The sequence below is a fragment of the Rutilus rutilus genome, assembly GCF_951802725.1.
Source record: "Rutilus rutilus genome assembly, chromosome: 23".
NCBI classification, from domain to species: Eukaryota; Metazoa; Chordata; class Actinopteri; order Cypriniformes; family Leuciscidae; genus Rutilus; species Rutilus rutilus.
In genome coordinates this window covers 5,547,944-5,575,266 of record NC_140233.1, presented here as the reverse complement: position 1 = coordinate 5,575,266, position 27,323 = coordinate 5,547,944, and the positions used below count along the sequence as shown (strand labels likewise).

Here is a 27,323-nt window from a genome sequence, read left to right as displayed (position 1 = left end):
AACAAAAACATATTGTGATCTATATTTGTGTATGTGTGAATCTGCCTGATTAACCACAGTAATGATCTCCAAACAGGGGATTTTTATCTCCTGTGATCCTCTGTTGGGCTAAAGACTTCTTCCCAAGGGTTAACTTGTATTCTAAAAAACACAGGCGGTTGAATGGTTCTGATAGGTATGCCCTTGCATGTCACAATTAGCCCTGTATTTGGTTTCTGTCACTACTCCTAATAGTCTTATAATCACACAGGGCTTATGGTTTTCCACTTTGGGTACATTTAAGCTTGTAATTAGTTAGCCAGTCTCATTATGAATGGGTGCATATGTCAACTTGAGGAAATCAGGTACACTTGAACAAATATCAAAGGGGGAAAAACAACAACAAAAGGACTCCTCCAAGACCAACTCTCACAACACACTGAACATTTAGCTTACCTGAAACCATAATAGACATTCTGTTCTCATTGGGTTTTGCTTCAGGGACCAGATTCTACATTTGACATCAAGTGATGTCTGTAAACAAAACATTATCATGAACTGACATACTAGCCTCAATTAAATGTTAAAACTATGTTTAGCCTCGTTCTAAGTGGGTTATTTTTACTTGGCATAGTTTTGTTCAGGGTTTTCAAAGAAGAGGGCTATTAGATGACTTTTTTCAAGAAAATATCAAATGAAAATAGGCAGACACGCAACTAAGGTGCATTTAATCACTTTAATTCCAGTGACGGTAACATTATACACTTTCAACATTCACAACATCTCAAAAGCATAACATTACATATGCAGCTGAGTAACAATAAGGCATTAAGCATTGCCTTCTGCTGATTATCCAGTGGTTGCCACATTCCCTCTAGATCAGGGGTTCTCAGCCACCCAAACACTGCTCATTTTTTAAGTTGATTCTTCGCAAAAAACACTTTGTTCTTTCAAAATTATATGTGCTCATTAATGTGTAATTACTTCTACCAACTAATCAAGTATTCTCGTAAGCGTAGAATCTGCCATTTAGAATACATACGAGCGAGTCGCTCGACTGGCGGCAGCCATGTTGCGCCTCCATCTTGAAAATACATTAGCCAAAGAGGGACATACCTGGAAATTCAAGCTTCGCCTTTCGCGTTTTGACACTCAGTGGCACCGTGACGAATGCGAGGGAGAGATTACTCGTGACTGCCGGCAGATTTGAAATAATACGGCCACCGTAGGAGTTAAAACGCCCTCGGAATGGGAGGGGCTAGAAAGTAATATTCAGTTGGTAGTCAAACAATTTCACCGCTAGATGGGAGAAAATCCTACACAGTGTAGCTTTAATCAAACACACCCATTTCAGGTCATCAGCTCATTTGTATGGACTTCCAAGATCTGAAATAGGTGTCAGACAAAGGAGAGATTCAAAAATGTGTGTGCGTGAGGGGGGCAAGAACGTGGTTGAGAACCCCTGCTAAGATAAATGATTTAGCAAGTGCCAAGCTGGGTTGATAATCTAATTGAATGTTCGGCAGTAATATTCAGAGAAACCACAGCACCAAGCTACTAATAAAGATCCAACTTTATATAAAATATTGTTTTATCTCAGTGAGCAGTGGATGAGCTGCATGAATGTTTCTGTCATAGTACGTCTGATATGAATGAAACTGATACGCAGGAGTATTATCGTACATATCTAGTTGAAACAGCTATGATTACATAAACGTTCACAAAGGAGCCTTTCACACAAAGTGTTTAAAAGCTTAATGTCTTTCAGCTTGATACGGCAATATAAAAACACAGTGTTATTACTGCAAAAGATTCATTGGTCAAAGATTTTTGTGTGGTGCATGTTTATATAGAAAAGCAATCGAGTTGAACGCAAAATAATGCTCTGTATGAACGGCCCCGGAGAAGTAAAAATAACAAAACCAACAGTGGAGGACTTTGAAAAGACATTTAAATGTTCATAATATTAATTTAAAATAAATAAGTACATCAGTAGAATGTTAATCGGTAAGTCAACAGTCTAAAGTTAAACAATCAAAATAAAAATACAAGTAATTTCAATTTCAACTACGCAAGTAGAAGTACCATCATAAGGACAGAACTGGAAGCCACCATTTCATGTCGTAAAAATAATCATGGTTTGTTGTAACAGCTGTTGCTAGAAGAAAACAATGACTCAAATGCCAATGCCGTGCACAACGTTTAAACTGGAGATAATAAAGTGTTCATGCAGTATGCTGTCTTGGAAGAGAAGTAAGTGTTCATCAAACCACATGCGAGAAGGAGGCAGTGATGGAAGGTGAATGTTGTAGAAAAACTTGCCAATGTTTTAAACTTTTGGAAACTACTAAAAAAATGTAGGCTCGTGTCAAATTGTTAGGTGGCTCATGTTGCAATTTAGTGGAGTAACTATCGAGGAGTCAGTGTGAGAAGTGAAAGTACTTTGTCGAATCTTCAAGTAGTCCTTTGAGAATGCCTTGTCTTAAGTCTCTACAACACCCAAGACAAATTCCTCAGATTATATGCGATAGGTGTAAGCGGTCCATTCCTCAGTCTGACTCAATGGCTTTATGGGGTTTATCCTTTTCTAGAATGTCAGTGTAGCAGGCAACTGAAGATAAGAGACAGAATGCTTGTAAAGAGTAGCATGACTCCATGGCCAAGGGGTCCAGGTAAATCACCACTATTGGCGTTGGGTTTAGTATCCACGGCACTGCGATCCTGCACCTGTTTTTCTGCATGATGTTCCGCATAGGCCATGTACAGCTCCACACATCGTCGTGCTTTCATTTGCTCAATTAGTACAGGATAGCCAATCTCCATAATGCTAACAGTGTCGCTGTCATCATCACTGGCTTCTGCTACTCCTTCCTGGGTCTGCTTTTGAGGTTGACTGGATATTTCGGCTGGGGTTGAGACTATAAATGAAGGGGCATCTGTACTGGTGCTTTCAGCAGTGATGTTGTTTTTTGTGGCATTTTCTTGAGCGCCGTTAGGATCATCTCCTACTTCTGCTGCTTGAGCCTCAAAGAGGTCAATGGATCTCCTTGGTCTTTCTTCCCGAAGCAAGTCAGTCCTCTTCATACACTTGTCCATGTACTTATCATAGGACTCTGGTGGAGGATACTGGAAGATGTCATAAGGGTTACCATTTCCTTGTCCTGTAGAGGTCGATCCTGCTTCGCCTCTAGAGGTCGATCCTGCTTCGCCTGGCTTGCCGCCTGGAGAGTTAGGGTTTCCATTCACGTTACTTTCGGGGGGAGTTTGGCCATAACGTTTGTACATGTAGTTATTGTAGTAGTATTCCTCCTGTGGATTGTTGAAATTGAAGCGGGGACGAGGGAAACTTCCCATGCCATATCCCAGAGCCATACCGGCCACCGCCCCTACGCCAGCAGCCATAATTGCCTGCTTGCCAAATCCCCTTGAATTGCTATTAGGGGCCATTCCCATGCCCTGCACTGACTGGGCAAAAGGTGATCTGCCCCCCTGGCCATAGCCACCATAATTGCCCCCATAGCCTGGGCTCATGATTTTGTTGTTGGGGTTCCAGTAAGGATACTGTGCCGCTCCTGGATATCCACCTGCCCCTGCCCCTGCACCTGCAACACCTCCACCAAACTGGTTAGGGCTGGAACCTCCTCGGACTGGATAACCTGGATAAGAGCCTCCAGCTGGATAGGGGTTTCCTCCGGCTTGTCCAGGATACCTGTTGGAACCTGCTCCCCCTGGGTAGCCACCCTGTGCTGGGTAACCACCTTGGGCTGGGTAACCACCTTGCGCTGGGTAACCACCTTGGGCAGGGTTTCTACCTTGGGCTGGGTAACCACCTTGGGCTGGGTAACCACCTTGGGCTGGATAACCACCTTGCGCTGGGTAGCCACCTTGGGCAGGATTTCTACCTTGGGCTGGGTAACCACCTTGGGCTGGGTAACCACCTTGGGCTGGGTAGCCACCTTGGGCTGGGTAGCCACCTTGGGCTGGGTAGCCACCCTGGGCTGGGTAGCCACCTTGGGCTGGGTATCTACCTTGGGCTGGGTTTCCTTGACCTGGATTAGAGCCAGCTGGTGGATATCTGCCCTGGCTTGGGTACCCGCCTCCACCGGGATAGGGGGGTGGATTCTGGTTTGGTACTTGAGGTTGGCGAGGATAGTTTCCAGGGGCCGAGTTTGTCCCATGTGAGGTGCCTTTATTGCTGCTGCTGCCACCTTTGCTGGTGCCACCTTTGCTTCCTGTGCTGCTTCCACCTTTGTTTGAGCCAATTTTGCCCAAGCTAAATCCGCCTTTACCACCCCCACCTCGTTTGGCCAAAACGGACACCACAAGAGCCAGGCAGAGAAACAGTACAGTTAGGCGACCCATCTCTGTGGAAAGAGAGGTTCAATGAAAAGAATTAGAGATCATTTTCAAAGTTGTCAATTTTGGTATGTCACATTTACATACATGACTGGTTATGCTTAATATTCTGATAATGTAATTATTAATATTAAAGTTGCACTTGATACAGAGTCAATAACAGAAATTCAGGAGCGAAAATGTGAACAGAAACAAGGCCTTCACTGACCAAACAACAATGCTTATGACCAAACTTTACTCATGACAAAAATGCTATAGTGACGATTGGGTAAAGTTTTTCTTCTTTTTTTAAAATACATTTTAACATGTTACAACAACGAACTAAACATTTCTTGACAACCACGGTGGCCCAAAGAAAAAGAAAAGAAAAAGAAAATACATAAAGCACTATACAATAGTAGAATGAAAGATGAGAAAGAAGAAAAAACAGGGAATTTTTTTTTTTTATACAACAGGGAATAATTAAAAGTTTCACACCAATCAGTTCAGTTCACCCTCAATGCCTCAATATATATACTAATAGGTGTCCACCTTTGTATGAAAGTGTCCATTTTCAGTTGGAGTTGGGCAGTCATATGTTCCATTCTATATATAGATCTAAGTTTTTCTCTCCATTGACTAATTTTGGGTGGGTGTGGTTTCATCCAATTAATCGTAATAGTTTTTCGTGCACATAATAGGAGGACATGCAGAACATATCTCTGGTCTTGACTACAAAAATCTTGGGGTAGGCTATTCCTTCAAGCAAAAAATACAGGGGAGTAAAAGGCAGATCTACATGCATAATTTTCATAATTGCATATGTTTACTCAAGTCTCATCCTCTATCTGTATGATCATTCATTTCAAACTCCCACTTTGTCTTTATATGGAACGTATTATCTGTTGAATCAAGCAGTAGTCTGCTGTATATGTGCGACGTGCTTTTTATGTAATGGGTGTTGTTTGATTATAGCAATGAAATACTGTTCCACATTAGTCGGGGCTTTCTTAATTATTTCCTTTTCCTTATGATTTGTAATATAGTTTCTTATTTGTAGGTATCTGAAAAAATCATTTGATGATAACATAAACTTTTCTTTAAGATCAGAGAAAGAGCGCAATGTACTTCCGTCAAAAAGCTATCAATCATGGTAAGACCCTTCTCAGTCCATCTTTTAAAAATAGCATCCCACCTAGAGGGTAGAAACTCAGGGTTATCTGCTATGGACATAGCCCTTGATATGGTTGCCACTCCTTTCAGTTTTTTCTGAACTGTTGTCCACACTCTCAGAGTTTGCTTAACCCTCTGTTCTATGCTAACCCATCCTGTTTCCACATCGTTGTTAATCCATGCCACTATCGATGCTAGCTGGGCAGCCCAATAATAATGGGGTAAAGTTTTTCTTTTGCGTTCAAATGGAATCTCAAATGAGTATATCTATGAACTAGCGATTTCAAACTGCGTCATACTTGTAAAGAGGATTGGCTCGTTCCTACGATGGATATCAACATCTTGTAGTAAGTGTATACAGACTAGTGCTGCATAATCATATCGCAATGTCAAGCCTGTACGATTATATGACGCAAAATGCTGCGATTTTATGAAATAAATAAATGCATGTGTGGACATAACAACCCATTCTCAGCACCTGAAAAGTATGATGAATGCATGACGGTGAAAGCCCAGATTAGTAGAGAAACAGCTGAACAAATACACCGTTAGCAAAGGGGGATTCCAGAAGATGATCCACACACTGGACAAGAGGTACCAGCTTCCCATCGCAAAACTATTCCTCTCAAGTTGCAATCCCTAAGCTTAACAACAAATGCGTGGCGAGGATCAACTGGAAATGGCTACGCTGACATTCTTTTCAACCACTACGGACCTGTGGTCAGGCAGGACAACTGAACCCTATATTAGCCTAACTGTGCACTTTGTCGACGAGGAGTTGGAACTGAAAAGCCGCTGCCTGCAAACATCCTATTTCCCCGACGAGCACACGGGAGAGAACATAGCCTTGGGCTTGAGAGAGGCACTGGCTGCATGGGACCTGTGTGAGCAGCGTCAGGTCGCTATCACAACAGACAACGGCACTAGCGTTGTCAAAGCGGTGGAGCTTAATTAGTGGACTAGGTTCCAATGCTTTGGGAAGAGACTTCATCTGGCCATCGTTAAGTTAAATTGATTTCATCTTTTGTTATTAGGCTACTGCAAATATTTTATACCATTGTACTTTTAAGAGCTTAGAGAATTATGAGGCGGCCGTCTCCGTCAAATTTAGTGCCGCCTCCGACTGTAGACAAAACTATCGACTACAGTCACATGCTCAATACCTCTAATCGGCACGGTTCTGTTGCGGGATCCCAGCCTGCATCCATTCTCTAAGCGTTCGACAGTGATGCGCGGATCACGTTATACCCGCGGATACGGATCAGAAGGGCCAAGTTATAAAAAATAAATTTCGGGTGGGTCGCAGGCCGATGAGATAGAAATGATTAAAGTAAGACACAGCACTCTTATTTCTTGGTAAAATGCAACGAACGTGCGTCACTTACTGTTGTTTTCAACAACGCATTTCTCTTCAGGGAAAAGCAATCAAGGAAAACATGCCTAGAGGTCCTTCTAGTGGTTCACCTCTACATTTGCATTTATTCATTCATTCACCTCTCAAGTAGGGCTGCACGATTTGGGGAAAATGTCATATTGCGATAATAGAGGTCAATATTGCGATTGCGTTATGCGATATAATAAACAAATGGTTTCATGAGTCAACTTGCTTGGTTCTCAAGGAAAATAAATGCACACACAGATTAGTGATAATCTGCCTAAAGAAAAAAGTTATTTAGTCAAGAGCAGTGAGTGTTTTTCTCTGTTCCCTCTGTTCTTTGATTAACTTTAGCGCCAGATATAATTAGTGGCTACTGTGTAGGGGAGAGCGGGGTAAGTTGTCACACGGGTAAGTTGTCACACTGTCCATAACTCCAACACTAGAGGCTCTATCTCAAAAATCAAATAGCCACTTTATGTGACTTCTTCTTCTATAGTCAACTTCCTGTTCACATGTGGTCAAGATCACTGTAATCTGAGGTTGGCACAATTTTCTTATTTTTCTGCTTAAAAAGTAAAAAAAATTCACTTTACATTTTATGCAATACAACTTTGTTAGGTATGAATGTTTAAAATTATTATTTTGCACAAAATAGAGGAGACAGTAACGTGTCTTTTGGTACTTTAGCTAAAGTGATATGTTGAGCTAAACTTGAGATTTAGCCAACATTAGCTCACATGTCAATATGGGGAAAGTTGTCTCAATGACTTTGGGGCAAGTCGTCACATGTGACAACTTGCCCCTGTACAAATAAACACAGCCCCAGCACCAACCCTGTCCTGCCTAGCATGCCCAGTTGCTTCTGCTATCACCAGCTCACCCTTACCCAGCAATGCTATTGCTGACAGTGGGCTACCAACTCCAGTGGACATCCGGCCATATCCAAAAGATGGCCCCCGAAAACCAGCCAGCAAAGGAAGAAAACGATGCAAATCAGCAATACTTACTGACACACCAGTGAAGCAGCAACTAGAAATAGAAAAGAATAAGTCTCAATCTAGCAAAAAGCTGTTTCAAAAGAAAGGGAAGCAGAAATCTGGACCTATGAAAAACAAGGCAGCTACATTTACATTTAGTCATTTAGCAGACGCTTTTGTCCAAACAAATTAGTACTAAATTAAGCGAGGCAAAAAAAAAAAAAAAAACCAAGAAGTGCTCAAAATACTAAGTTCAGGCATTGTTCAGAGTAGCATATGCGTAAAATGTGTAAAATGCAACAATTGGGCCCATGATGCTTGCACCTCAAGCCAGGCAATTTATGTGTGTCAGAATTGTGACTCTGGAGATGAGTCCGATTAGTCAGATACAGGGGCATCTGTTTTTTTCAGAGGTTAAGTTAAGCAGGTTATCTGCAGCATTCCATTCAGTTATCAGGATCTATGTGCAAGCCATAGAACGTTTGAGTTTAAAGTTCAAAGTAAAGTGGTTTTGCCACTTAATTGAAATGTGCATTATTTGGATTGAAATAATTGTTTTTCCAGAATCTCCAGGCATGGATGTTTATATTTCCAGTTCTGTTTTGAGTTTAAAAATTAAAATCAATATTCACAATTAAGTAGTTGTGTTCTTATTTTTTAGATAATCTAGTGTGACAACTTACCCTCCCTAGTGTGACAACTTACCCGCCAATGGGGCAAATTGTCACAAGTGCACACTCGCTATTCAACAGTCTACTCCGTAATGAGATATGAAGATGTTATGAATACAACATATGTGCCCAAGACTTCCTTCTTTCATTTGGTATGAGATTTATACCATTTTGATGTATGGTGCTCAGTAAAGCCTATAGACAGTGTGAAAAGTGTGACAACATACCTCGCTCTCCCCTACTGTCCCTTTAAGACCAGCCGCTGCTGACAGAGACGCGGATCTCACACGTGCCTCATTCTCTCACGAGTCACAACTCTTCACGTTCATCATAAGACTACTCTTATGTTATGAAGATACTCGACAAAAAGACATTTTGGCACAATTGTGTGTGTTATTGTTCGTTCAAGCTCGAAAGAGAGCTGTATTCTGGCATGCTGTTTTGTGCGCACGCACGATATTAGCGCGAGTCTTTCTGTGTGTCACAGTCAGGACATTCACAGGCAGCGCATTCATTTTGGCCGCGCTGTCTGTATGATACTGGCGCGCGTCTATCTGTGGGTCGTATGTGTGTGTGTGTGTGTCAGGAGGACATTCACTGACAGCGTGTTCTTTTTTGTCTTATCGCGCATGAGTGGTTTAAAAGCATTTGCATGAATTAGAGCGGGATCATGTAACACTAGCCAAAGGATGCCAAAAATTAACAGATGCTGCGTTAATTGCGTTAACAGTGCTAATTTGTTTATTTAATATAAAATCGCAGCATTTTGCGTCATATAATCGCGTAGGCTTGACATCGCGATTGCGATACGATTAATCGTGCAGCACTACACTCTCAAGTGATAAGTAGAGCTTTTTAGAAAGAGGGGTTACACTTTATTTTAAGGTGTCATTGTTACAGTGTAATTAATACATTTAAGTACTGAGTAATATTAAGCAACTACTATAGGGATAGGGTAGGATAAGGATTTGGTTGAGGGTTAGTTGCATATAATTATGCATAATTTAGTGTTATTACTCTGGCAAGTACATGTAACATATGCAACAAGGACATTGTAAAATAAAGTGTTACCGAAAGAGGATTTGGAAATACCAGTTGTTACTTCGTTTTTTTAAATGATCAATGACAGTTTTAGTGGTTTGATTGAGTGAATACCATTTATATCCAGTTTCCTTTTTGAAAGAGTTTATACAAAGCAATAGCATATGTTACATCCTGCTTAAATGTCCCTGTTTGTTTGGACAGAATGTTCAAAATATCTTATTTTCATCAACATACAAATTTTCTTATTTCTTGTTCTATTTATTTTATTTAGCTGTACTATTGAGACAAGAACAAGTTTGCAGTAATACAAAGATGTTATTATTTATTTAAATTTTTTAATTATTTTAATTTGAAAACACTGTGCATTTAGTTTTTGTTGTTGTTAGTTTGAGTTGAGAAATACATAGGCTATCTCAGCTTTATCAGTAATCTGTGTACGTGCAATTTCCTTGAGAACCAAGCAAGTTGACTCATGCTCCCATTTGTTTATTATATCTCAACCGCAATATTGACCTCAATAATCACAACATGACATTTTCCCCAAATCGTGCAGCCCTAACACACACTCACTAAATAGCAAGAAATATATAAGACACTATTTAAAGCTTTGGAATCTGCAGAAGGTAAATGAAAGCTGGATGATTATGCTTTACATTTTTTTAAGCAAGTAAAGCAATAATAAATAAATAACTAAATTATATTATCCCCACTGAGCTACACGAACCTTTCCTAATTAACACTGAAATAAACATTTAAGAAACTGACACTTCAGATCCAGTGTCAATGCAGCTCCATATAAAAGAGACTGTGTTTACTGGGCCTGTATCTCAGCACCTATAAGTCAAACGCCCAATTACACAATTAAGATTTTCTTTGGCATGGTGACTTCAAACATCCAGTTTCCAAATTATCTCAAAATTGGATAATTTTTGTAGCTTCCAAACTAAAATTCCAGCATCATCAGATTTTTATAATAGTTTTAGGGTAGCACAAATGAACACAGTAAAACCACACACACAATGAATGTTAGGGTGGGGCAAGTTTTAACAAATGTTAGACATGTATAGAATGATTTTAAAATTTGTTGCCTTTTATATTTTTGATTTAACATTTTAAATGTCCATTGCCCTTTGTGAGTTTGCCCCATAGTGTAACATCAATAGGCTCAACATGAACTGTATATATATATATATATATATATATATATATATATATATATATATATATATAAAGAGTTCAGATGCAAAAGCTTCTAAGTGCCATCTGAAATTTTCTTCTGGAATGATCTTTTTTTTTTCTTTTTTTTTTCCAAGCTCGTATATTTAAGTTCAGAAATTCCACTTAAATAACAATTAATAGGTAATTTTCATTGCCATTTAAGTGAAATTACTGAACTTAAATATATGAGCTTGATAAAAATTATCATTCTAGAAGGAAATTTCAGAGTAAAGACGTTATAGTTTGGAGCAATATTTGACAATTCTGACAAATAGTCACTGGAGTAAAAAACGTGACTTGCCCCCTAATGTGCTCAGATTAGTCCACAAATGTATGACGTCACAATGTTTTATTTCACTATAATTGTCTAGTTTAACAACCCATCATGCTCATCTGAGTATCTTAGTAACTTACATGCCTGAGGACAAAAGTATATAAGTTAAACAGCAATGACAACGGTTAGTGTGTATCGGTCTATGAATCTTATGGGTGTGTGTGTGTCTCTCATTGTATGGAGGCCATTTCCAACATCTATTCGTGGATTTACGTCAGGATGCGCTGAACAATATCCATCTAAATACTCATATTTGATATATCGAAATATATTCAACTAAATCATCACCTAATATCATATCACCAATAACAACAACAACAACAACAACAACACGCAGTTTATTTTCTTTTTCTTTTATACAACATATGATTTAATCGTTCAAGGGTGATGAATGTGTTGAATATAATATGTAAATATTGTAAGTCGATATGCCATTATATAATAAATGTAAACAAAATCAGGGCCTCTGGTCGGGAGCAAATTCACAAATGCTTTAAATAGCGGACCTAGGCTATATCAGGCGTGTTAACGGCACCTGTTATTATAAAGCAAAACGAGTAGCTCCAATAAACCAGTGACTAATCATAACATAATAGCTCTGTTTTCATTAATAACAAACCGTGTTTTAATAGTTAACGTACCTTTGTGTTGATTTCAGAGCGTTGTCCTGGGTCAACGTTTTCCCTGGGATGCGCGACGCCGTTAATGACGATGAAACTTTCCACTGCTGTGCGCGCTCACGAGATGAGGGACTGCCGCCCTCTGCGCATGCGTACTGGTCGTAATCCTGCCTCTGACACCATTTACCAGAACTGTCGTGGGGGCAAAGAGTATAGAAGCCCAAGAGGCGAAACTCAATAGAACGCTCCATAGCAACAGTTGCCCCCATGACGTGACAGCGCGGCCGCCATTATGGACTGAAAACTGAAGGAAAACGCCGACAAATAATGGGAGTCAATGGCACTGAAAAACTTGACATAACAAAAACTTAACATAACGTAATTTTTTCTGGCCGTCATATCTAAATATGAAAACAAATTAAAATACATTAATGAGGATGACCGACGTTAAATGACGTTAAATGACAGAAAATATTCGTCTATGTGTTGGTTATGCATGGCCTAATTACCCTTAGGAAAATAGTATTTTGGGACAAAATATTACTATAGAAGTACTATAAGACTACTATAGAAATACTATAGCGGAGGTATTACAGAACATAACATACTTCTGTGATGTTCTGTAATACCTCTATAATATTTTAAAGCTGCTATAGTATTTATATAGTAGTCTTATCGTACTTCTGTAGTATGTCCCAAATTACTATAGTATTCCTATAAGATTACTATAATAATTTGTCCCAAAATACTATAAGATTCCTATAGTACTTTTTAGTAAGGGTATGTCCCCCACTGAATCGGCTTCATTAGCCTATACGGTTTGCAAAGATACAATTATAAAATTACTGCAAAACTTGAATCTATCAATATTTATGTTACTATTATGCATTTTCCTTGTTATATGACTAACAGAAATTCATGAAATAATATAGGCTAGGGCTAGGCTATAGGCAGACACACAGTAATTAGATATAAGTAATAAGATGTATTCAATGTTGATTTTGAAATTAGTGAACATCACCATATATATGATTTGAAAAAATTATAAATTATAAATGAACATTTCTAACAGTTAATATTTTACATAGAATATCACAAAAATATTAACAACTTGTTTTTTCAACATCTTCAGTGAAAGTGCACACAGTGAACGTTTCAATGGCAAGAAAAAAACAATCTATGAATGTCCTATTACAGGCGGAAAGGTACAAAAAAGATGTGCAATCTAGCAAGTGCACATATGAACTATAAACACCTACTAAAATGGATTTTGCCATTGACTGGCGCTAACGATTTCAGCAGCTTTCAGTCCATAATGGCGGACGCGCCTCCGCAGCGCCATCTACAGACTGTTACCCATAACACAACAGAGTTTCGCCTCTTGGGCTTCTATACTCTTTGGTGGGGGTTCTCGGCAAACCTGTTAACCAGAACAATTAACGGCTCTGCTGTTAACCTTTGCCAGTGCACCGGCCGCACTGAAGCGTTTTTTTGTTTAAATAGTTCAAAGTTACTATCAGAATTAATGTTATTACCTTGACAAACTATACATAATTAAAAAGATATGACTCAAGTTTCAGTATTTGACCACTATTGTATTCTGAGAAACTTATAGTGACAGAACATGTCTTAATTTGTGTCAGAAGAAGTTATGTAATGAAAAAATGAGTTGATACCTGTCAGCCGCTCCCATTCAGAAAAAAAAACTCCTGTGCTGTCTACACATGACAGCGCTTGACAAAACAACGTCCCTCAGGGCTTTTAGCTCAAAAATGTGCAGGTTTGGAGAAATATTGATATATTCTCATAGGCTTACATCAAATTTCTATAGACATGAATAATATTTATTGCATTTATTTATACCCAAATGTGTAGATGTTATCATTATGAGCGCTGGATACTCTGATGTACTGTGTTTTCAATCCATACCTGCAACCTGAGGGCGCCCTATGCACATGTAGTCCATATAGAGCTGGTAAGTCCCGCCCCCTTCACTAACCCCGCTGGACCTCTAGGTTGAAAAATCGTCAATGCAAGTGAATGGGAGAAAATAATTATTTTCTGGTCCCGTTTGAATTGTGCCATGAATGTGAACATATGTTGTCTGTGAATTTTTTATATAATCTTTCATGTTACGCGTTTGACAGTATATGGTATGATTCTTCGGCTAGCAGTTGTGGAAAAGACATAACGAGAAAGACTACATGTCGCCTATGTGACGTCACCCCATAAAGTTGACTTACCCGTGGTTTTCGCCAACCTCAACTATTTTGTCCTCTCCCTGAAAGAAGGCGGTGAAGTGCACCAAAGACACAGTCATGTTTAGCGGGATCCGTGAGCTAGAGCCGTGTGCGAATGGTGGTGACGTTTCAAACGCGTCGAAAGCAGCGAAGAGTTGTAGTCCACAAAGTGCTCTCACACAAAGTCTAACCGTATCAAACTTCTACCCGCTAAATTGTAGCATTCTTCACACGAAAGATTATATAAAAAATTCACAGACAACATATGTTCACATTCATGGCACAATTAAAACTGGACCAGAAAATAATTATTTTCTCCCATTCACTTGCATTGACGATTTTTCAACCTAGAGGTCCAGCGGGGTTAGCGAAGGGGGCGGGACTTACCAGCTCTATATGGAACACATGAAGATGTACCATAATCATGTGACATTCCAGGAAGTCCCTGACACAAACAAAGCTAACAGAGATCGCTGTAACATAATAAACATGTTATAACATGACAATAAACATGATTGCAATGATATTTGATTTACCTGTGTTCTTCAAGCCATGTCAGGTATTTTCATAATAATAGATTATATTTATAATGTAATGCTAATCGATATAGACTTGATCATTGTGCAGAATACTATAAAATAATATATTTTCTGTCTGATTTATTTTTTTAATCTGAAGCCAAATCAGATCACAGAAGGTTATTTAAAACACTCGACTTGCGTTATAAAGTAAGTTTGGAGCACAAACATGGTTTTAATCTCATAAATTGTCGTGTATCGACGGTGTGCTAAGCTAACATGCTAGCTAGCCCTGGGTGCACCTGCCACCTAGCCGTTATTTTTATGATTTTTTTTTTTTAGGGCATTTGATACAGTTTCAAATGTGAAGTGAGCACTTTGATAAAAGAAATTAGGGAATTGAAACAGTGCGAATAGCCAGTCGTTAGTAATTATAATGCAGACAAAAGAAAAGCATATTTACAGCCATAACCAGGCCGGAGAGGTGTGAATGTGTGCAGGGGAGACTGACAATGAATGGGGCTCGTTTGCACCACAAAACAATAGAGACAATAGACTGAATAGATGACATCTGTATCTGTTTCAGTTTGAACTGTATGCCATTTCTTATATTCAAATCACATCATAAATAACACACACTGCAAACATTTAGAAATGATACCTTTTATTGACAGTCCAGAGTAATCCGACACTCTTCGTGAAGTGAATTTTGTGGGAAAACACCACCCCCATATTGTCTACATCTACTTTACCATCCCATTTGTAGCAGCTCCTGTGTGCACTTCCAAATTTATTACACGTGACGCTATATTTAAATACATGGGGGTGATAATGTAATCCCACTTAAAAACAAAGTAATTAAACAGAGACAGTCGTCAAACTCCATCTTTTGTGTAATCTAAATTACACATTCTGCTCTTTTTTCCCCCCACAGTCTAATCTACTTACATATAGATTTTTAAAAGGCTTTATTAAAGTGAGTTTAAAGTATAAAAGGCAACAACATAAAAAAGACGACAGACTAAAAGTAGAAAAAAAAAGAAGAAGTACATTTGGTTATTAATTGCCCAAATTTCCCAGACGTGGTGGAGAATGCCAGACAGCTGAGCTAGTGCGTTTGAAGAAGCGAGGTTTGGTCCGCCTGAAGATCGCCTCCAGCTTGGGTGGTTCGGCCTTTCCAAAATATGAATTGAGATCCATTGGGTTGTAATAGTGCTTCATTATAGACTGCTGCAACTGCATACCTGCACAAAACACCACATCGCTTTAAAATAATACTGCCACATGCTGTAGATACAGCAAAATAATCATGCACTTTTGTGTGGGCTGATAAGCAGAATCATAATTGTTCATTTTAACGATACCCAACCCTACTTATTTAATAATAGCTTTGATATGTAATCGCTACATTATATTTCTCAGCAACGAGGGGGGGTAACACATTGCTGTCTTTCTAATATTAGAAAGATGCTGCTCAGATCAAGGTTATTATAGTTTTGCATTTTTAAATTAATTGCGTTTTTATTTTAATATCATTTTCAAATTATCGTTTAGTCTTAGTTTCATTAATGGTTTTGTTAGTTTTTATTTTGTGAACACATTTCTATTTAGTCTTTATACATTTAGTAATTATAGTTTAGCAGAGTTAACAGAACACTTCCAGTTAAAGACATTTCATTTCAGCAAAGTTTAATGTTTGCAGTTTACAGTTAACTCTGGTGCAAACCTCTTATTAAAATAAAATAACTGCTTGAAAGTGAACAAAGAACCAAACTAATGCAACTTAAAAGTAAAAATTATTCATACTCAAGAGTCATTCCTATTAAAAATCAAATCTTGTTAAACGTGACGTATAAGAAAAAGAAAAAAATATGCATATGATTGTTATTAGTCTTTTATGGTTATTTCTATGATTAATCCTTTCAAATATTATTCTTGTATTGATCCACTTATGCTTTTTGTCTATTGCATCTTTTAATATCATATACTCATAGTTATTCTCATATTCATGTGTTCTATTCAGACCAGACATTTAGTTTACGTCTACTCTGACAAATGTACGTCTATTTGTGGGTAGACATGCTAGGCTATTTGTTTTTTCCATTTCGGCTCAGTGTGCCATCTTGTCTAATGGGTGTGGTATCTTGTTTAGGTTCACATGAGATGGTTCTCTTACTTGGAATTAAGGTACAACTGTATTTGCACAAGGTCTAGACATGATGAGAGCTTATAAATTACGCAAACAATTTATTTTTGCTAATTATTTCATTTAAGTTCATTTTTCAGTAACTGTTGTTAGTTTCATTTAGTGTTCCAATTATGTGGAATTTTCTATTTTATTTGTTTACGAAAATGTTTTTTGACCAATAGCTGTAGTCTTCGTTTATGAAAATAACCTTGGCTCAGACACAGGTAATTCCGTTATCTTACGCATTACTTTATCTCTGTGTCTGATTAAAAGTGGACAGAATGCAAGATCTAACGAGCTGTGATTGTCAAAAATAACCATTATTTTTACCCTTCCGGTCAAATATTTCCCTGCAAACATCAATAACTGCTTTAACTTGTCAATGCTGGCAAATGACCATGGGATAAGTGGGATTATCCACGACTAGCTGTGCATTAAACCATTTGAATGCACTTCGCTTCACGACGGGTGGTTCTTTATCTCCAAGACATCCAAATCTTCCCATAGATTATCGCTTACTTATAACCTTACTGAAGTCACACTGAGCGCACAGATGGAAAATGAACTACAAGTAAACATTTCCAGCATTTGCCAAAAAAGCATCATACCCTCAGCCCAGGACGGGATGGGTTTTCTGGGCGCAGATTCATCATCTGTTGAGTCATCGCTGTTCTGGTCCATGCCGTAATCTTCTGGATTCACTAAAACAGCCACCTTCTGGCCCTTAGGAGTGATCTGGTAGGACTGTGGAGATTGCTGCAAGGTATAAAACAAGGGATGGGGTCAGAAACCAGCTGTTCTAGTCACCTGAGATTGTTTTATATGCTTTTACATACAAACAACAACCCTCGAAACCCAAAACCAAACTAGAACTCAACCTAAAAAATTTTTTAAAAAAAATATAAAAAAAATAAAGTCCAACTAAAAATGTAAGTCCTTCTCTGGGAACTATTCTGTGCCTACTAATATTATCTGACAGGTCCCCTTCTTTAGCAGGGAAAAAGATGCATCACAGTTGCCTTGACCTCACCTCAATATCAACGGTCACGTTGAGTCCAGCTCCGTGATCTATGGTCTTATTTTGAGCGGCTCCTTTCCCAACTGGAGTTTTCAGGCCAGAGTTCTGTGGAGATGGAATAATATAGCTTTAGCAAAAATATTTATTAGTAGTAAGCAAGCAAAAATGAACAGGCATCGAAAGAACAGTAAAGGAAAAGGCATTTACCTCAATATCTACAGTCATGTTTAGAGCTGAACTCTTAGTTATAGTGGAGTTGAGCATATTAGCAGCTTGTGTTTTTGAGACCTGGTAATAAAAAAATATATAAAAAAAAGAATTACAATTGGATTCACAGTGTACAAAGTATAAATTAAACATACAAATTAAACATGTATAAACATTAAAATGTTTTAAAGGTGCAGTAAGCAATTTCTGAGAAATGCAGTTGAAAGTGGATCAGACAGAGCACCAAAAAAAACATGTAGCCAATCAGCATTAAGGGGCGTGTCCACTCATGATGGGGGAGGTGCCTGTGTTGCATAGAATGGGCCTTTCTCAATCTGTGTTCTTGTCTGTACTTGTGTTCTTGTGAAACGTCATCTTTTGTGGCCCAAGTACTGTCCCAATACACAAGTTTGCATTCTGGCAAGAACGGTTACAAATCGGAGGTGTTCTTGACATGCCCATTTTACCGAGGATGCATCGGTTGGTAACTTGTGAACTTGACGGCAGAAATATCCCAGCATTCATTTCGGCATTCAAGGAAGGAGAGGCAGGTCAATACAGTAAGTCGTTTTTCTACAATTTCGTACACTATTTCATCACACTTTTGAGAACATTTGATGCGAGAAATCAACTGTGTAGATTTAAAATATTGCCTTTTTTTACGAAAATTTATGGCGAATCGAAAATGTGCTCAAACGTTTTCGGAAGTGAGAATCTCCATAAGCACCGTGTTAAGTTAGCTGGCGAACCAACCGGCCAGTTTACCCCACAGTCAAGAGACCATTGCAGCAGACGACAGCGGAGCAATAATGGCAGAAGAAAGCCAGACCCACAACTGTAAGAAAGTTTTACTTCTCGTACCGCTGTTATTATGTAATTGCATTCTGAATAATGTGATAAAGCCTGGTTGTTATCGTCAATAATTCTCGTTGTGTTTGGGTACTGCAGACGGCGTCTGTGCGGGGGTATTATTGCGCAATACCAGCAAGAACACATCTCAAACTGTCAGCAGCGTTCTGTGTGCTCGTCACCTTGTGAGTTCATTCTTCCAAGAACAACTAGCAAGAGCGCTCTCCCCAAGAACACAAGTCCGTTCTTTGCATTCTTGGTTTTGAAAAACACCCAATGTTTGTGAATTTGGAGGCGGCGCTATAAAGATATGGGAGTGTGATCCTTTTGGGTAGGGGCGTGTTTAAAATAAACAACAAAAATACAATGTATATTTTGTAATCGCTATTAATAAACAGTTAATTTAAAAAAAATACTTGATGCAACTGAACAAAACCAAATTTTTTTAAAATATAAAAATAAAAGCCAGTTCAAAATATTAAGAAATAATACTAAAGGAATGTCGCACAAGACTATGACTTCATTACCTGAGCTGTGACTGTATGGGACGCAGAGGCTGCAGCGGCTTGTTTCTGTTGGGCTTCCCTCTCCTGTTCGGCCCTCCTCTGCTCCTCCTGTTAAAGGAGCACTCAGATTTAATGAGATCGTTATGTAACGTAGGTGCTACACAATTTCAAAGTTGAGAATTGTTCAGCCCTTATTGAAAGCAAACATCACAGTCAAGCAGAACACAATCGATGTTTAATATAAAGATATGTGGAGCTGAATTTTAGACCACTGGCTATGTTTCCAGCCAAAGTTGTGAATATAACTTGATCGCAAAATTGAAATATCGCATAAAACATTCGCGAAATAAAGCACCGTTTCCATTCCATGCGTTCAAGACAACAAAATCCTCACTTCCTGGGAAATTGTTGCAAAATATCTAATAAGAAAATAGAAGTTGCTGCAATCTGGGAAGCCACTGTGGCTCTTTTTCGTACATCATAAATGACTTTGAGCACGCAGACGAGATGCAATACCAAATGCTCGGATGTCTGGTGTTTGGGAATGAGACGCTTCTGGGAGGGAATTAAACATCTGTCATTCTGGTGACAAATTTTGGCTCAGGCATTTCAGAATGACCAAATGACCATTTGAGATGCTGTGATGCGATTGGTTCACTAGTTAGTCCAGTTATCCAATCACATCCTCTCTTGAGGCAGTCAAGTTTGTTGTTGCACATCGAGACATTTTTTCAGTAAATGTGTTTCCAGTGTAGTTTATGCGCATGTCACTTTATCGGATACATTTTTTTTATCTGTCTCAATTGAGCACATAAGTTTATGTACAATTTATTCAAATTTTGGCATTTCCATCCAGCGTGTTTATGCGAAATGCGCATAGGTGGATGGAGACCATAAAATCCTCACCATCTTCCTCTTCTCCTCCATCTCTCTCCTCTCTTTCTCTCTGGCTGCTCTCTCCAGTTCCTTCTGAAGAGCGATAGCCTTCTCTCTCTCTAGTCTTTCTCTGCAAGACACAAACATGCATATTTATTATCTTTGAAAGTCATGCTTTCATTTCAAACACATGTGCACGATAAAGCACCACTAACTTCTCAGCTGCAGCCTGCCTTTCTCGCTCCCGCTCGTGTTCTCGCTCCCGCTCCTTCTCTTTCTCCCGCTCTTGTTCCTTCTTCAGTTCCAGAGCGCGTGTGGCCTCGGCCAGTTTGCGGGCCTTCTCCCGCTCCTCTTCAGCCTTGCGTTTAGCCAGCATTTCCTGGTGTCGCCGCTCCTCTTCCTCCTAAAGCAAAGGACAAGTATATGAATTGGCTATTGTAGCTACAATTATTTTAAATAAAAATGCATTTATTTTGTAGTCAGTAATAAATGAACTGTTATTCAGCAAAGATGCATTCAATTAATCAAACATGACAGTAAAGACATTTATAATGTGACAAAAGATTCCCATTTCAAATAAATGCTGTACTATTCACTTTCTATTCATAAATATATATAAAAAAAATATTCAAAACATATTAAGCAGCAAAACTGTTTTTCAACATGAATGATAAGAAATGCTTTTGAGCAGCAAATCATCATATTAGAGTGATTTCTGAAGGATCATGTGACACTGAAGACTGGAGTAATGATGCCAAAAATTCACAGGAATAAATTACATTTTACAATATATTCAAATAGAAGTTTTAAAATTGTGATATACTACCGTTTTTACTGTATTTTTGATTGAATGCATCCTTGCAAAAACATTAAAAGAAATCTTACAAACCCCAAACTTTAAACCGTAGTGTATAAGTAATTATATATTTAAAGAAAAAAAAGAAAGAATTTTATATATAAAATTACACACACACACATTATTTGCCATTGGTTTGAAAGAAAATAAGTGGTTGCAAAAAGAATAAATAAGTCACAATTTGTCTGAAGTACACTTTCAATATTGAAGGCTGTCCCATTAACATACTTGCAAAACTTCTTTCAACATGGTCTCTCCACTTGAAATGCTGGTGTTGACTTACAGCTTGCTGAAACTTCTTTTGTCTGGCCGCCTCTTCCTGTTTCTTGCGCAGCTCCAGTTCTTCCTGTCGTTTAGTGGCCACCTTCCTCTTGGCTTTCTCCTCTGCCATTCGCTCAACTCGCAGCTGAGTGAAAAAAAACCCTTAAAATGAAATAATGGGTTTCAAACGTGGGTTTCCATTCAGTCTTGTGAACTTCACTACCAACCATATCATTTTTCTTCTCCAGCTGTGCCATTTTTTCTTCAATCTTCTTTTTCTTTTCCTGCTCCTTCTCCTTTTCACCCTTCACTCGAGCCTCAACAACCCGTTTCAAACGCTCGTCCCGCTTTCTAAAGTGGACAGAATTCACACACAGTGAGTCCCGATTTGCATTCACACTTAAACTAGATTAATAATTCAATTGAAATTAGTCGATCAATCAAAAGCACCTCCCCACCTTTTCATTTCTTCCTGTTTCTTTCGTCTCTCCTCCTCAATCTTTATCTTTCGTTCATTCTCTTGTTCAATCTTCTTGTTCAAGGCGTCCCACTTCTGTCGTTCTCGCTCCTGGAGGAAAGGTGTTAATTTTAGAGTTACCACAATTACAGGAAATTAAGTGAAGAATGACTGAGGGTGAGCAAGGACGATGAAAGCTAAACCAAATACAAGGACGGCTGCTTTTGCTTTGTGTGAAAAGTGAATAAAAACAGTTCTTGCCAACATCTCAGATACACAAATGGGTGAAGGTGAACTTCCCAAGCTACAGACACACACATTTATACACCACATGAGTGATGAGGTTAATCCGACAAAGTCTGAATGGGATGGTCTGTTTCAGTTTAGACACAAACTGCCCGAAGGAAGTGTGGTATGGCCCCTTTCACACAGAGATTCCCGGGATCGTTTGATGTTGGTTCATTCACAATGCCAGTGATTTCCTGGAATCTGCGTGCATGTTCACACACATGACATCAATGAGACGAGTAATGTATCCGCAGCGTCTTAAGTTTGCGCTTTCTCTCTAGTGAAACCACGCTAGTGCATTTTTTCCCTGATTCGATCATTAACTAGTGCATTGCGTACCATTTCACTAATCTGGCGAACGATCTCAGCTTCAGCGTCATCACTACGACAAACCTCTTACGGCATTGATTACGGCTTTGGTTCACACAGGGCACGTTCCGGGACTGATCCCGGCAATATTACTAGGTCCCCATCCTGGAATCAATCCCGGGACGTGTTTGCGTTCACACAGAAGGCACTAGGAATTTTATGGGATTGCAGCGCTGTGTGAAAGGGGCTTATGAGGTAAGGATTGAGCAAAAAAACACAAAGCCCATTCATAATATAAGAAAACAGGAAGTGTCAAACAAAAGTGAATTCTAATAGTTGACTGGCATGGAAATGACACCAGATACTGGATTCATTGTTTATACTCACCACAGAGCCAGAGCCCAACTGAGGGGGAAAGACAGGAAGTACAATTACCAACTAAAACCACTTCTATTTGGAGAAGCATATTAGCACGCGATCAAAAGTAGGGCTTTACACTTAAAGTGATAGTTCACCCAAAAACTCAGCTTCCAAGTTGTTCCAAACCTGTATGAGTTTATTTCTTCTGTTGAAGAACACAAAATTATTTGTATGTATTATGTATTTTAAACAGTGTTGGTAACCATAGTTTGTGATTTCCATAGTATTTATTTTCCTACTATGGAAGTCAATGGCTGCCTTCAACTGTTTGATTACCAACATTCTTTAAAATATCTGAACACAAATCTTCATTTGTGTTCAACAGAAGAAAAACTCATACAGGTCTGGAACAACATGAGGGTAAGTAATGACGATTCAAATTGTTGGGTGTCCAACAATTATCCCTTTAATCAAATCGCAATATGGACTAGTGTCTGTGAATGTTAAAGTGAAAACCGACAAATTTAATTAATCTATCTTTTTTCTTTTTTATAAATAAAACCGATTCCATAGGGCCTAAAAAAAATATGCACAACAGTCTGGAAGGTTGCCCACCTTGACATCGGTTTTGCTGGCAGATTGTTTGATGAAGGACTTCATGATGTTGCTGCGACCCAGAGATCCGGGCGTCATCATCAGCATCTGGTTCTTCTGCACCGTGTGCACGAACGAGCGCATGTGTGGAGCAATACTCTACATGCACACAACAAACAGACACATAATGGATGGTCTGCACTGATCAAATTGGCTAATCCAATCTTCAAGAAACAGGCCACAAATCGATACAAATCCTTTTTACAAACAACCACAGAGCAACTTAATGTGGACTTCTGCAGAAAACTTTTCTTTATAAGAGTCAGAGAATGTTTTGGCTTCATAACGGGTTCATTTTAGGTGGATTGCTGTGCATTAAGATGGTCAGAGACACTCATACCGTGAGGCATTTCTTCGGAGGAGATTGCTTCTTCTTGGGTGTGTTGATTTCCTGAACTGTTGGCTCAGCAGCCCGACGCTTGGAGCCTGAACGCGTAGGCCTGACGGAAACCCACAAAGACCATTAGAAAACATATCCAACATAAATCCACTAACTATAATGAAGAATTAAAATTGACGGTGTGCTTACCGGACATCATCTCTGGACTTTGACCTGCTACTGTCATCTATTACAGGAAGATAGATAAATAAATAAATAAATACAGTAAATCAAACCTTACTAGTCATCCCATATACACCTTCTGCATTTACTCTGTTAGACTTGTACCTGTTTCTGAAGTACGAGCCATGGATCGTGTGAAGCGACAGTTCTCAACGGTGCTGGGAGATTGAGAAATCTCTTCTGGTAGTTTGTCTTTTATCTCAGTTTCCTTTTCTTCAGTCTTCTCAGGTTCAGGTTCCTATGATATCACACAGCCGTGAGTCATTTGCAAATTACACTATGCAATAAAATACTATCATCATAACAGAAATGGCAGTGTTTGGTTAAATGCGGGTGTTCTGTGACTCTTATTTGAGAGGGTAAATGAAAGTTCTCACCTCAGATTGGACGATTTCAGGTTCAGGGTTGGTTTCAGAGGGGGGTTCGGCCATCTTTTGTGGTGCATCAACCCTAAACAGAAGCGAGAACCGGCGTTTAAAAGATCTCGACTCATAACCAAAAGGTTGTGGGTTTGAATCCCAGAAAAAACAAAAAACATCATATGCTGAAATTTCAAAGCAAACTCACTGTTCCTCTTTGTTCTCCATGTCCTCAGGTTCAATGTCCATACAAATGTCCTCTGGAAAATGCAGTGCAGACATAAACACCATCATTCAGTTAACGTACGAACTTAAATCACTTTAAACAGCATGCATGACTGTCCGAACAAAGCGATAAATCCTAATAAGGCATTCACACAGAAGTTATTCTTTTCTAATTAGAGAGTTGGCGATTTGAAGTTCAGCTTTGACTGTGACTGTGAATGCGAGTCTCACCGCTGACGGAGCTGCTGCAGGTCGAGTTGCCCAGTCTGGCTTTCTTCTTCAGGAAAGAGCGCCGGGACGCCCTGCGAACAGCTTCCTGGGTCATGCTATGCCTGAGTCCCACCAGCGAGCGCCTCACAACCAGCGAGCGCCGAACCGACGTCCGAGACGAGCCCTGAGGTGTCGTCTGCGACCCGGATGCAGCGATGGGGATTTTATTGGCGGATCGGCCTGGAGACAAACCAGCGTTCAGCATCAATTCTGCGCTCAGACGCTCCGAGGAGGGAATCTTCACCACGGCTTTAGACACCAGGACCTGATCCTGATCGGAGCCCGAATCCTGCACCTCAACGGGTTCTTTCACTTCTGGAACGTTCTCTGCCACTTCTCCCACCTCTTTGGTTTTGGCGCCACCTTTGTTACGGGTGCTGCGCTTGACGGGTTCGGTGTCAGCTGGAGCGGTGGTTTTGTTGCGACGTGTGCGGCGAGCAGGTTCCTCTATAAGGCTTTCTGAGCTGTCGTTCGGGACGTGTGCCGTAACGAGCTCAGAGATGCTGTTCAGGGTCATCTGGACCGAGGAGCGACGCAAGTTGCTGCGTTTCCCCTTGGAGAAACTAAAGGCAGACAATGACATCACATACTATATCAGTATAGGAAAAAAAGAATGTACATTAAAGGAGAGATATACAGAGCCATACATCATTTTCAGGGTAAATTAAATCTGTTCATCATATGAAGCGATCAAGTCTCTTCAGAAAACTTGGACTAAACCACTAAATTCATATGGATTATTTTTACGATCTCTTTAAGAACTTTTTGGATTGTCAAAGTGTCAGTTGCGTAGCGGTCAATGGAAGAACAGATATCTCTCAAATTACATCAAAAATATCTTCATTTGTGTTTCGAAGATGAACGAAAGTCTTAAGGGTTTGGAGGGTGAGTAATTAATGCCAATTTACATTTTTTGGGTGAACTATACCTTTAAACTACTCCTAAAGATGTTTCTATAGACATATCTAGGTTCTATAGGCATAAAAGGTTCTTCACCAAGCAAATAAACAAAAATATTAAGACATTGGAAAACCAGCATGGTCAAAGCCCTCACCGTCTTTTGCTGCGAGACTCATTGAGATCCATCGACACTCGTTTCCTGCGGTTTGTCTTTTTCTGTGACGGAGTCTTCGGCATGAGCTCCGGCTCAGTGCTGAAGTCACTGTACAACAAAACATATTTTTTATTCACGTGTCTAATGACCTGGATGGTAACAGTGAATCTCACATAAAGCCACTAGTGACAGAATATATGGGTGCAGAACACAAAAGTATAAAGCGTATAACACACTCCACCTCATATTAACGGTCTGACTCACCTTGAAAACATGCGATACGCTTCCTGCTGGATCTCCTCCAGCCACACCATGTGGACAGTATCAATCTCATTGGTAAAATCCTGCAGCTTCCCATTAAAAACCTGCATGAGGGAGCGCGTGGCCTCCGGCAAGGAACTCATGATGGCGCCCCTGGAAATACAGAAGGAAGGTTCAGGGTTTTACACAATCTGTAAAAAAAAAAAAAAGTGTAAACAATTGCATTTTGGGGGATACACATAACTTGCTTGCAACTGATCAGAAATTAACTTTGCACTATGATCCGACTGGCACTTTTGCTGTGCTTGATCATGCTGTCATATTAAAAATGCATTCATTTACACTACACATACACTATTGTGTTGAGTTTTGATGAAAATGGAAAAACATGCATTTGCTTTTCCTTGGAAAATTTGAAACCCTGACAACAAAGAGCAAAAGGTCCAGTTAATCATTCATATGAATTTCATTTGCATCCAGGTCTGCAAAGGTGGACATAAAACCTGCCTTATTTGACATCTGTCATTTTACAACTGCGAAATTCAGCATTTAGACTGTTTTTCTCAAGAAAGAAAATGGAAGTCATCATTTCACCAATTCGTTTGACGCCGGTAAGTTACATACCATTTGCATTTCAACATACTTTGCAAAGTAAAAGCATAACATGGTTTATTGATTTTTGTTTATTTTAATCAAATTAACAAATGTAAACATAAACCACCTCATTTGATTTTCATAAATTAAATATTTAACGTTATACCGATCTCAGTTCAAACACACAGACGCAGATGGACATGCTTCAATATGATAAACACCAATAGATATTACATTTTGGCTGCTAACTTACATCTATGATGTGGAATAATACAATTACACGTAATAACATTAGATTGACCTAAAACAATGATTTAAGTGTGACTAACGTTACATTGAGAATCGCTAGCCAACCCAGCTAACGTTAACCTAAACAGTTGTATAATAATAGGATATAAAATGTCATCTACCTCTTTTGACTTTATGAACAATCGCACTGAAAAAAACAAAGACCCGATGATCCAAAGTTATGATCCTTCCTTCTATTTTGTTTATAAACATTAGATGCTAAATTGAAGTTACTTTTTTTTCTCTCTTCGACACGACTGCCTCTTGTTTTCCAGGCACCCGCTCAAAAACGGTTTAAATAGTTTAAAATTATTCTCTGACGAATAATAAGCTACGAACGGTCAATTCTGGGTGGGTCTAAAGATTCCGTGTGTGTGATTGAACAATACGGCTG

The 27,323-nt window shown here is 39.1% G+C and overlaps 2 protein-coding genes across 3 annotated transcripts; both read right to left on the bottom strand.

The window, feature by feature from the left end:
- Window positions 1-696: 696 nt before the first annotated feature.
- Window positions 697-11,891, bottom strand: prnprs3 (prion protein, related sequence 3). The gene is made up of 2 exons (XM_084397241.1): window positions 11,751-11,891; window positions 697-4,343 (listed from the first exon to the last, which is right to left on the bottom strand). Exon 2 carries the CDS (start codon window positions 4,339-4,341, stop codon window positions 2,575-2,577), a length of 1,767 nt encoding a protein of 588 aa, XP_084253367.1. The 5' UTR covers window positions 4,342-4,343; window positions 11,751-11,891; the 3' UTR covers window positions 697-2,574.
- A 3,243-nt stretch (window positions 11,892-15,134) lies between these two features.
- On the bottom strand, window positions 15,135-27,220 carry incenp (inner centromere protein). Of its 2 annotated transcripts, XM_084396713.1 has the most exons (21): window positions 27,052-27,202; window positions 26,051-26,200; window positions 25,787-25,894; window positions 24,694-25,295; window positions 24,446-24,497; window positions 24,256-24,328; window positions 23,984-24,116; window positions 23,846-23,882; window positions 23,657-23,756; window positions 23,278-23,415; window positions 22,690-22,707; window positions 21,707-21,816; window positions 21,476-21,599; window positions 21,271-21,393; window positions 20,347-20,534; window positions 20,162-20,261; window positions 19,277-19,363; window positions 17,901-17,981; window positions 17,706-17,798; window positions 17,284-17,431; window positions 15,135-15,731 (listed from the first exon to the last, which is right to left on the bottom strand). In XM_084396713.1, the coding sequence occupies exons 2-21, from the start codon at window positions 26,188-26,190 to the stop codon at window positions 15,547-15,549; spliced, it is 2,640 nt and encodes an 879-aa protein (XP_084252839.1). In that variant the 5' UTR covers window positions 26,191-26,200; window positions 27,052-27,202; the 3' UTR covers window positions 15,135-15,546. The 2 variants fall into 2 exon arrangements, with proteins under 2 accessions (XP_084252839.1, XP_084252840.1); XM_084396714.1 differs by lacking the exon at window positions 22,690-22,707 and having other exon boundaries at window positions 27,052-27,220.
- Window positions 27,221-27,323: the final 103 nt, after the last annotated feature.

Bases quoted from the DNA above. Each gene is read 5' to 3' on its own strand.
- prnprs3 (XM_084397241.1), bottom strand. From the start codon at position 4,341: ATGGGTCGCCTAACTGTACTGTTTCTCTGCCTGGCTCTTGTGGTGTCC.
- incenp (XM_084396713.1), bottom strand. From the start codon at position 26,190: ATGAGTTCCTTGCCGGAGGCCACGCGCTCCCTCATGCAGGTTTTTAAT. The intron at 24,117-24,255 runs GTGAGAACTTTC...GTGATATCATAG, and splicing joins CTGAAATCGTCCAATCTGAG to GAACCTGAACCTGAGAAGAC. The intron at 21,600-21,706 runs GTGGGGAGGTGC...TGTCCACTTTAG, and splicing joins AAACAGGAAGAAATGAAAAG to AAAGCGGGACGAGCGTTTGA.